The sequence below is a fragment of the Chiloscyllium punctatum genome, chromosome 45 (assembly GCF_047496795.1).
Source record: "Chiloscyllium punctatum isolate Juve2018m chromosome 45, sChiPun1.3, whole genome shotgun sequence".
Taxonomy (NCBI): Eukaryota; Metazoa; Chordata; class Chondrichthyes; order Orectolobiformes; family Hemiscylliidae; genus Chiloscyllium; species Chiloscyllium punctatum.
In genome coordinates, this window is record NC_092783.1 from 25,775,806 (window position 1) to 25,787,828 (window position 12,023).

The 12,023-nt window shown below is 44.0% G+C and overlaps 1 protein-coding gene across 1 annotated transcript in view; it reads right to left on the reverse strand.

Annotated features, from left to right (window-relative positions):
* The window catches only part of LOC140467241 (transmembrane protein 263), a 29,378-nt gene extending 18,139 nt beyond the window's left edge, over positions 1-11,239 (reverse strand). The window contains exon 1 of the mRNA XM_072563474.1: positions 11,033-11,239. Coding sequence (XP_072419575.1) covers positions 11,033-11,041 — 9 coding nt within the window. The 5' untranslated portion in view covers positions 11,042-11,239. The remainder of the gene's footprint in view (positions 1-11,032) is intronic.
* Between the last annotated feature and the right edge of the window lie 784 nt (positions 11,240-12,023).

Here is a 12,023-nt window from a genome sequence, read left to right on the forward strand (position 1 = left end):
GGAGAATTGCACCCACTAATGCTGATTGACAGTTCTGAGGAAGGGTCACCAGACCCAATACAATAACTCTGATTTCTCTCCACAGTTGCTGCCAGACCTGCTGAGCGTTTCCAATAAGTTCAGTTTTTATTTCTGACAGTTAACAGCCAGCATTTATGGGCATATTCCCTGTGGCAACACCTGTGCCAATCAGCGATTTCCTCTCACACAGTATAAACGTTTGTTTACCCCTTAACTGTTTTCTTTTGAAATGAAAAGGTTTGACAAAACATGTCATTTGCACAAGATCAACCCCATCATTACAGTGGAGAAAATTTGACACAAGCAAAATCTTCAGAATACTAACAGCATTCTGATGTATTGGTTGGTATTGTGTTCAACAAGGCTGCTCTCAAATGGAAAATGACAATATTCATATCTTGCCACAGGATTCAACACCATACCATTCAAAATATGTCTGTCATGTGAAGCATTGGACTGCTCCTCACATTCAGAAGGTTACACCAGTCATTTAAAGCAGACAATTGCAACAGCAAGGTGACCCAGAGAGAGGCTGGAATGGAAAACTGAGTCACAATGGTCAAGTGACATTCCAGCAGCTCCAGTCTCATCCAATGACTTCAGCCTGCCCTCACCTCTTCCTATCCCTCGCTGGCCCTCTAGTAACCCTCCCTAAACTGGAGTTCATCCAAAACTCCATCACTGTGTCTCCACTCACAAGCAACTCTTTGATTTTACAATTCTCGTCCTTGGTTTTCAAACTCTCAATGACTGGGCCCTTCCCTATCATTAATCTCCTTCAGCCCCATAACCCTCAAGAGATCCGTGCTAGCCCAATTCTGGCCTTTCCTGTAGTTCTCTTGGTTGCATTGGCAGTTGCACCTTCAATTTCCCAGGCTCCAAGATCCCGAATATCGTACCTAATACATCTCCACCACGGTATTTCAGTTCTCACTTTCCTTCTTTATGTCACTCACCAAAACCCACCCCCCTTGGCCTAATATCTCCTATGGGGCTTGGGGGTCATATTCTGTTGTAAAATGATCATATGAGCGCATTTTATTATACTAAAGGTGCTTTATAAATGTAAAGTTGTTGCTATTTTGAGTGATCTTCCAGCTGTTGTCCCATTGTTTCCAGCCCCATTGAAGCCAACTGGATGCAAATTAGGTGAGTGGTATCACAACAATTTGATATAAGTTGACGACCAAACTCCTATCTCTGCTTAAATGCATGTCCAAAATTCCCTTCAGTGGGCCAGCAGATTATTCTCCATTTCCCAGAATTTAAGGAAACCCAATGACCTTAAATCTTGAAAATTGTAATTATCCCTCAGAATTCACAGCCTTTAAGGGAGAGCATTCCAGACAGTGTGTGCATAAAGTGAAACATGCTTTCTGATCTTACTCCTACATAGCCTGACTCATGTCCTCCTGTTCTAGACTCGTCTTACCCGGAGGAAAGTGTGTCTTGATATCTACCCCATTGGATCCCTCCATCATTTTAAGCTCCTTGATATCTCTACCCAACCATATAAACTGAAAGGACACAATCCAATTTAGTGGCCCATCCAAAATAAAAAGCACTTCTGATGGTGCAGCATTGCCTTATTACTGCACTTGGATTAGCAAACTGGATTACAGGCTGAAGTCACTGGAGGCTGAATAGAAGCCACAACCTTATGACTCAGAGGCAATGGTGCTACCATTAAACTAGGCTGACACCCAAAACAAAAGTGCACATCTGCCCTTAAAGGGGAGGCAATGGCCCCGTAGTATTATTGCTGGACTATTAATCCAGACACCCTGGTAATGTTCTACTGACCTGGGTTCAAATCCCACCACGGCAGATGGTGGAATTTGAATTCAATAATACCTGGAATTAAGAATCGAATAATGACCATGAATCCATTATCAATTGTTGGAAAAACCCATCTGGTTCACTAATACCAGTTAGGGAAGGAAACTGCCATCTTTACCTGGTCTGGCCTATATGTGACTCTCAACCCACAGCAATGTGGTTGACTCTTAACTACCCTCTAGCCAATCAGGGATGGGCAGTAAATGCTGGCCTAGCCCGGCGAGGACCTCATCCCAAGGATGAATTTTTAAAAATGTGAAGAGCTGGAGGAACATGAAGACTGCGCCAGTCTCAGTTGTGGTGGGTAATTCCCACAGCAAAGGGGAATAAATGTGCTGGTAATTAGGATTTGCTGGGTGAACATCCAGCTTATTCCCAATCCCACAGGCAATCAGTTATGTTACTATTAAAGCTCAGTCCTCTGATACACCTGGAGAAATCAGGAACATGTCCTGGACTGATCTCCAAACATACCATTCCATAAATTAGCATCCTGCTCATACTTCAGAGCAACAGTTTCCTTCAGAATACACAGAATTGACCATTTATCAAACAAATGGGAGTCAAAGACTGCATTAATTCTCTACAATAAAACATGCTATTCAAATTTACAGTGCGTGGTGACTTCGTAAAACTGTTCACATAATCACAGTTATTTAAAAGACTGACTCTGACAGCACCAACCTCTGGTTGCGTACCAGCCTGACAGGTTAGCTCAGGGATGCTATGGTGGGAAGAGCCAAGGTAATTCCTACGATCCCCTAAAACTAACCACAAACGTAAAGATGTGACTGATTGCCTTCATTGTGATTCGCTGACTTGTGTATGTTGCATACTGCAATGCTGAAAACACAGGAAAGTAACTAACAGGTGGATCAAATTGAAACCAGAACGCAAAATTAACTCACCCAATGGCTCAGTGGTGACTACTGCAATGCCTATATTGAGAACAGAAAGATACCAGGCTGAAGTTCTGGTCCATCCTGAAGGCAGGACCACATGCACCAAAAATGGATGAAGTGAATCAGAGCAAAGGAGGATTGGAAAACATTAAACTGCACCAAAGTCCTGGTTCAGATAAATATCCCTTCACAGCACATGCAAACGCTTGTACCAGCATTATATACATATTCATAGAATCTCTACTGTGCAGAAGCAGGCCGTTTGGCCCATTGAGTCCACACCAACCCTCCGAAGAGCATCCCTACCCAGACCCATTCCTGTAACCCTACATTTCCCATAGCTATTCCACCTAGCCTGCACATCCCTGGACACTATGGGGCAATTTAGCATGGCCAATCCACCTAACCTGCATATCTTTAGACTATGTTAGGAAACCGGAGCACCCAGAGGAAACCCATATAGACACTGGGAGAATGTGCAAACTCCACACTCGCCCGAAGGTGGAACTGAGCCCAGGTCCCTGGAGCTGAGGCAGCAATGCTAACCACTGAGCCACCTTGGGCATGTGTAGAGTATAATTTTGTCTGTATGCATGTGCATGAGAGAGAGCTACCCCAGATTTATATCAATTGGGCTGTGCTGTTTTTTGTTTTCTTCTTTCTTACACCCACCATGACAAAAGATTCACCCACACTCAAGATTCACACTCACATGAGGAATATTCACATGGGAGGAATGGGATGGAGAGAACTGCCTGGACTGTGAAGTGTGCAGTTATGCAAAGCTCTGGTTAATCACACTTGGGAGTACAGAGTGCAGATCTGGTCACCACATGTTAGGAAGGATATATTGACCTTGGAGGGCGGACAATGTCGGTTTACAAGAATACCACCTGCATTTCAGGGGATAGTTATGAGGTGAAATTACTCAAATTAAGTCTGCTTCCTCTACAAATGTAGAATGTTAAGGAGTGATTTGATCAAAGTCTTCAAGATATTATCTGGATAGCAAAAAAAACTGCTGCTACTGGTTGGGAATTTTAGAACCGGGGCATAGTCTGAGAATTAGGGCTGGATTATTCAGGAGAGAAGTTAGGAAGCACTTCTACACACAAAGGATGGTAGATGTTTGGAACGCTCTTCCACAAACAGCAGTGGATACAGGATTGGTTGTTATAGAGTCAGAGTGATACAGCACAGAAACAGGCCCTTCAATCTAACCAGTCCATGCCAAACATAGTCCCAAATTAAACAAGTCCCACTTGCCTGCTTCTGGCCCATATCCCTCCGAATGTTTCATATGCATATACTTATCCAAGTGTCTTATTCACCACTTCCTCAGGAAACTCAGACCACTCACAAACCACCCTGTGTGTAAAAATTTTGCCTCTTGTCTTTTATAAATATCTCTCCTCTCACCTTAAAAATGTAGTGGCCTAGTCTTGAAATCTGCCATCCTAAGGAACAGACATTGACTATTAACCCAATCCATACCCCTCGTGATTTTATAAACCTCTATGAGGTCACTTTTCAATCGCCTATGCTCTGGTGAAGGCTTTTATAACTCAAACCTCCACACCCAACATGTGCTAAGTCTCTCCTGACCCTCTCCAGCTTAATAATATCCTTCCTATATCAGGGTGACCAGAAATGGACACAGTGTTCCAGAAGAGCCCTCACCAACGTCCTGTACAACCTCAACATAACGTCACAACTCCTATACTCAAAAGACTAAGCAATGAAGGCAAGTAAGCTAAATGCCTTTTTATGCAAAAGTATTAAGGGATATGGGCCACAGGCAGGTATAGGGAGTTAGGTCACAGATCAGCCATGATCTCATTGAATAGTAGAAGAGGACAAGAGGCTGAATGACCTAATCCTGATCCTATATAATAGCATAGTGCTTCAGTGACAATCAGTATCTTCAGAAGAGAATACAAAGGCAAGAGTAGGCTATTCTGTGCCTCAAGCCTGCTGTTGTCTCAACTCCACATTCTTGCCTACCCTGATAATTTTGATTTGGAGGTGCCAATGTTGGACTGGGGTGAACAAAGTTAAAAATCACACATCAGGTTATAGTGCACCAGGTTTATTTGGAAGCACCAGCTTTCAGAGCGCTGCTCCTTCTGCTCTGAAAGCTAGTGCTTTCAAATAAACCTGTTGCAATAGAAGTTGATGTTGAGAGATTTTTAACCTGATACCTCTGGACTCCCTTGTTAGTCAAAGGTCTGCCTTTGCCTTAAAAACATTTAGTGAACCCAATCCCATCACCGTCTGGGGAAAAGCATTCAAAAGACTCAACTGCTGAGAAAAGTATTCTCCCTCATCTCAGTCTTAAACGAATGGCACTTTATTTTGAAACTGTGTCCTTTTGTTCAGATCTCTAGAAGAGAAATGACGAATGGAACGAGAAAGAAAACAGGATCATAATGTCGAGCGTGACTGAGTTCATTATTTCCTTCACTCTCTCCAAAGTACTACCCTGGTGAAGCAATGAACCAAAGAACCAAAATGAAATTATTACTGGGTAGCGTTCTGCTGGGGGTGAGATTTTGCTAAAAGGTCTGATCTATGACAATCTAGCTGTGCAATACACCTTAATCTGTGAAAAACCAGTCTCCAAATATATAGACAAGGGCAATGGCATGACCACAGCAAGAGGAAAAATTCCCCTCACCCCTTGCAAAAGTGTAGACGTGGGAGCCTTGGGAACTCAGCAGAACTCTCTCTGCTTAACAACCTCATGCCGATGTTTGATCACACCAGCAGAAGGAATGTGTGAACAGGAGGAGTCACCCTGCCTCTTAAGTCTGTCCCACTATTCAGTTAAGTCCTGACAAAAACAGCTTGAAAACAAAACAGTCAATTTGCAGGTTCAACAGGAATCTGCGCTTCCACTCCAAGTACAAACATCTGTCACCCATACAATACGTTACTGGTTAAGCAGAATAGGTCATTACGAGAAACTCATTTCTTTTTGTCAGTGACACACGAGTCATGTGCAGAAATCTAATAGTGCCACAATTAACAGTTTTCAATCCCAAAATGTTGGGGTTGCCCTCATTAAATCATCATGAGTGAGATACTCTTTTACAGCTCACACAGTGCAAGGAAGGAGTGTTCATGAAACAAAGCAATTAAGCCAAATTAGGCCATTTAGTATTTATTTTTGTTATGCTACTACTCCTCCTGGGTCAGGAGGTTGTGCATTGAGGTCCTGCTCCAGAGATTTGAGCACAAAGTCTAGGCTAATGTAATACACAGTCAACAGTGCAATCTGCTGGTTGAGACATTGAACTCTCATTCCCCTAAACCTCTCAAAGGGGACTTAAAGGATTCCATTGTAGTGTGGAGGATGAATAGTGGAGTCCTCCCAGGGTACTGGCCAACATTTACCACTCAACCAAGATTGGAGGGTTTGAATTACAAGGAGAAGCTGGATAGGTCAGGTGAATTGGCCATGTTAAATTGCCCGTAGTGTTAGGTTAGTGGTAGATGTAGATGTAGGGGTATGGGTGGGTTACGCTTCGGCGGGGCGGTGTGGACTTGTTGGGCTGAAGGGCCTGTTTCCACACTGTGAGTAATCTAATCTAATCTAATGCTGGGACCTCTTTTCCCCCCCGGAGTGTAGGAGGCTTAGGGGTGACCTTACAGAGGTTCATAAATCATGAGGAGCATAGATAACGTGAAAATCCAAGATCTTTTCCCTAGGATGGGGGAGTCCAAAATTAGCAAGCATAGGTTTAAGGTGAGAGAGGAGAAAGATTTAAAAGGTGACCTGAGGGGCAAGTATTTCACGGAGAAGGTAATGCACAGATGGAAGGAGCTGCCAGAGGAAGTGGTAGACGTGAGTACAATTATAAAAGACATTTGGACAGGTACATGAATGGTTGAGGGTAGATAGCATAGTGAAGAAGGCATTAGGCATGCTTTCATTTATTGGTCAGAGCATTCAGTATAGGAGCTGGGAGGGCATGTTGCGGCTGTACAGGACATTAGTTAGGCCACTTTGGGAATATTGCATGCAATTCTGGTCTTCTTCCTATCAGAAGGATGTTGTGAAACTTGAAAGGGTTCAAAAAAGATTTAAGTATGTTGTCAGGGTTAAGAGGATTTGAACTGTAGAGAGAGGCTGAATAGGCTGGGGCTGCTTTCCCTGGAGCATCGAAGGCTGAGGGGTGACCTCAGAGGTTTATAAAATCATGAGGGGCATGGGTAGGATAAATAGACAAGGTCATTTCCCTGGGGTGCGGGAGTCCAGAACTAGAGGGCATAGGTTTAGGGTGAGAGGGGAAGATATAAAAGGGACCTAAGGGGCAATATTTTCACGCAGAGGGTGGTGTGTATAGAATGAGCTGCCAGAGGAAGTGGTGGAGGCTGATACAATTACAACATTTAAAAGACATTTGGATAGGTATATGAATAGGGAGGGTTTGGAGGGATATGGGCCAAGTGTTGGCAAATGGGACTAGATTAGGTTAGGATATCTGGTCGGCTTGGACGAGTTGAACCAAAGGATCTGTTTCCGTGCTGTATGTAATATCCCCACTGACGTATGGGAAGGCTTTACCCAAGGTGGTGCTCACTGGCAAAGTAGTGTCTGTGAAAGTGCCAACCATCTTAAGCATTTTCAATAGGCCCAGGTGAAGACGGAGTAGAAGGAGCATGCCCCTGGGCACCCCAATAACTGTTTCTTTAAACACCTTCCCTACCTGTGGTAGGCTGTGTGCACCCAGACTCTTTAGTCACCTCAGGACTCACAAGCCCCAAGTGGAAGAAAGTCATTTTCAATCTCGAGGAGGAAGACAGAGAATGAAGGGCAGTAAAATATTGTTAATTGTTGTAATGCCTACTGATGTAAAGTGCTCGGGGTCTTTCGAACAATGGTCAGATGTTGCAATTTGATTATCGCAACCTGGCTGAAAGGATGAACATTGTTCAGGGAGACTGCAATGGGAACTCTCAATGTCCACAGTGAGGGGACAGATGGAGCAATTCTTTTTCAACTCATCTGAAGGAAGGCACCTCCAATGATGCAACACTCCCTCAGTCCTGCACTCAGCTTAGATTTTTTATGCTCAGCTCCTGGTGTGGAATGTGAATCCACAACAAGCTTCTGATTTGGAAGAACATTACCAACCAGCCTTTAAGAAAAGCAATAATCAACTTACCGAGGGAGGGTGTCTGAGAAACAAACAGTAATCATTTCCTTGCTGGTGTGACTCTTGCTCTGCAATCACTCAGGAATTGTCTTTCTGCCTCTAGCCATTATGTGCAGGGAGTAGCCTTTGTGACCTAGCACAAAGTCTGACATAACTAGCAACTGCAGAACCTGGACCAGGGATTAAAACATCCTGCTGCGGGTATAGGGAGAACCATAACTCACAATACCATCTGGAAATGTGCCAATTCCATCCTCCTGACTGCAATATGAACACACATAGGTACACAGACACCTTCTTCCAGTAAGCAATGGTTCTTGCTGCTGAAGGTTCAGTTATAAAAGCAATCCCTCAATTCCACCATCAAGTTTCTAAATATCTGCATTCAGCAGGGTAGAAGGACCCACGACCAGAAATAAATTTTTAATGTAAAACTCTGAGCCTGGTGTTCACGTACCACAATATTCTTTCCCGTCCCTTTGTCTGTTACCTCTTGCAGCTCAACCAAGGATTCTGTGTTCCTCCAATTCTACCCTCTTGTACTGCTCAGATTTTCAATGGACCACCATTTGCAGTCACACCAGTTTTTTTCTTGGCCTCAAGTTCTAAAATGCCTTCTCTCAAGCTCTTCTCACTCCCCACTCCCCCCCACCAACTCCTCCTCCCAAATACAGCTTAAAAATCAGACTTTTGGTCATGTGCTCTGCAACCTCCTTAAGCAGTTCAGTGTCAGATTTTATCTGATAAAGCGACTGTGAATCATCTGGAGACATGTTAATAAACTAAAATCCCTAATCTCATCAATCCATTTTGCATTGAACCTTACACGTACATTGTTTGAAGGACAGTCACCTCTTTAACACCTAGTCGCTTTGAATTGTGGATATTGAACTCCAACTGAATGACGTTTTGCTGTTATTGCAGGCAAAACAAGAAATATGACCCACAGTCCAGTCTACCACTTAAGATCATGGCTGATCTTCAACTCTGTCTGTTCCCAAATCCCATGACTCCCTTAGTTCACCGATTTTTGATCTCAGCCTTGAATATATTCAACTACTAAAGGTTCCATAAGTCCTCTAAGGGTTAGAATTACAGAGAATTCTTCACAACGCACTGTGAAGAAACTTCCCTTCACCTCAGTCCTACATTGTTGACCCTTCATCGTAAGACAGTGGCCCCAGTTCTTAAAGTTTCCGTGTCAATAGATATGGAGCTGGAGAAGCAAAGCAGGTCAGACAGCATCGGAGGAGCAGGAAAAGGCTCAGCCTGAAATACCAACTTTCCTGCTCATTCGATGCTGTCTGACCTGCTGTGCTTCTCCAGCTCCATATCTATTAACTCTGGCTTCCAGCATCTGCAGTCCTTACTGTCTCCGAAATTTTCAGTGACTGGAAATAGCCACTAAGGCGCCAAACCTCCTCAAAATCTCATGTCTCAGTGAAATTCCCTCTCATTCCTCGAAATTCAAGAAAAGTATAGGCTCGACCAGTTCACTCTCTCCTCATAGGACAGCACTTCCATCCTAGAAACCAATCTGGTGAATCTTTCGCCCAGACAGGTTTCCTCCCACAATCCAAAGATGTGCTGGTTAGGTCAATTGCCCATGCTAAATTGTCCATAGTGTTCAGGGATGTGTAGACTTAAGTGCATTAGTCAGGGTAAATGTAGAATAATAGGTGAGGGGAATGGATCTAGGTGGGATGCTCCGAGGGTCGGTGTGGACTTGTTGGGCCGAAGGGCCTGTTTCCACACTGTAGGGAATATATGATTCTTAGCTGCATTCCCTCTGAAGGCAGTTATCTGTCTCACCATGTGGAGATATAAAGAGTTCTCCAGGTCTGGTCTTACACAGCCCAGTACAGTTGAAGCAAATCCTTCTTAATCAACCACCTTACATCAGCCAATGCACCACTTGCCTAAATAGATCAGTGTGCTTTCTATATTTTGTTTACAATGACACAAATTTAAATGGCGTTTGACCTTGTAAAACATTTCAAGTATTTCTATTTTACCACTCAACATAAATAGGCTGTCATTCACCTAATCTGTATATGTTCCTTTGCTGCCTGTGTCCTCCTCAGTGCTCACACTCCCACTTGGCTTTGTACCAATATCCAAGTTGGATGCCTAACTCTCAGTCCCCTCCCCTAAATCACACAGACTGTAAATCCCCAAAGTCCCAAATTCTGGCTCTCGTGAGATCCCACCAGTAAAAATTTAGCAACCAGAAAATGACCAGTATCTTCCTTCAAAAATTCATTGACAATGCTAACAGTTACCCCAAACCCATGGCCCCTCGTGTTATCGCATAACGGTTTACTGTGGCACTGACCTTTTGAAAATCCAAATTTATACCACTTCACTGGTTCCCCCTCACCTCGGTAAGAAAGCATTACAGGTTTCAAAATAACTGTACAACTGCCTAGTAACAGATCCCCTTTTTCCCCCATTTGGGTCAACGACTAAGGCAGACACCTCTTGCTAATTGAGTTTTGTAATGTTTCCGATAGTAGGCACAACAATCCAACAGCAGATGCTATGTACAAGACAAAGAGATGAAACAGACAAAGGCAATTGCAGATGGTCGAGGAAAGGGAGTTAAGTTAACCGCCCCATCTCTTCTCCCCATGGTGACATGGCAGCGCTGACTTGTCACTGCCGACCTGGGATAATGGGAGTGGGGCAAACTGTGTCTGAGTTGGACACATATCAAAGCGTTTGTATAAATAGATTGGGCTTGTTTGCAAACATACAACGCAGGTTCACAAAGTGCACCGAAATGTACAAAGCGTGTCGCTTTTACCTCGTGGTGACTCCGGGCAATTAACAATCCTTTCCTGCTGCAAACATTTGGAACAGGTTTTGTGTGTGAGAGAGAAAGAGAGAGATCTTTTCGCTCCGTCAATAAGGGCAACCTGGCCATGTTGACAAGAACATTGAGGAACTGGCCCTTGTTATGCTTTTTTTAAACAATACAACTGAGTTGAGCAGATCAATAAACAATTTAAAATGTGAGAACTTTCTCCGGACACAAAAGAAAACAAGAGAGTTGTGTTATTTTTCCTCTGTGACCAGAAAGAGCTGAGACAGCCCTCCGGCTCCTACCTTCACCATTCTGCGGTGTACTCCCCGGCTCTGATGATCGGGGTAACGCCGCTGTACGCTCCCTCAATCCCCGGTCTCTCAGAAACACTTTCCCGGTCCCTCTGCAACACGAACGCTGCCGACGTGGCGCTCCACCCCACACACTACCACCGGACGTGGCGTCAACTACAGCGAGAGGGGGAAAAAAAACTACACTAAAAAACAAAGTCTGTTAACCGTCTCTGCACAGATGTCAGTGTTTGGGGCTCTGGGAAACTGCAAACCCATCTGCTCCTTTACCTCTCTCTCACACACACACAAAAGGTGGAACTCTCTGTGAAAAGGCTAATTTCAACTGACTGCTGCTATCCCACACAAATGAGTCTGCATGCAGCAATCCCCAGTAAATATTGACTCACCCTCGGGCAGCCAATGTTAGTTTTGATCCTTTTTGCAAGCCTTTGTAAAACTATTTATTGTCAATATTGACATACTCCCTGGACTGCTCTGTTCACGAGATTTTGGGTCACTCTGTCCACGTTTACAAAGTCAGCCAGACCTCCTTTAAATATTGATCAATTACTGGATCTGCTGCGATTATTAACATACTGTGGGTTACTTGCTGTAAATCACCAGCCATTTCTTCGATCTCTTTCAAAGTCGGTTGAATTAGATGGTCCAAAATCTTACATAATCCAGTGGGAAAGGCAAGGCTGGAGGGAGGTGGTCATAGAGTCTTAGAGATGTACAGCACGGAAACAGACTCTTCGATCCAACTTGTCCACGCTGACCAGATATCCCAACCCAATCTAGTCCCACCTGCTCGCGCCCAGTCCATATTCCTCCAAACCCTTCCTATTCACGTACCCATCCAGATGCCTTGAGGGTGTTGCAATTGTAGCAGCCTCCACCACTTCCTCTGTCAGCTTATTCCATACATGTACCACCCTCTGCATGAAAAAGGTATGAAAAAAAATCTTTCCCCTCTCACTGTAAACCTATGCCCTCTAGT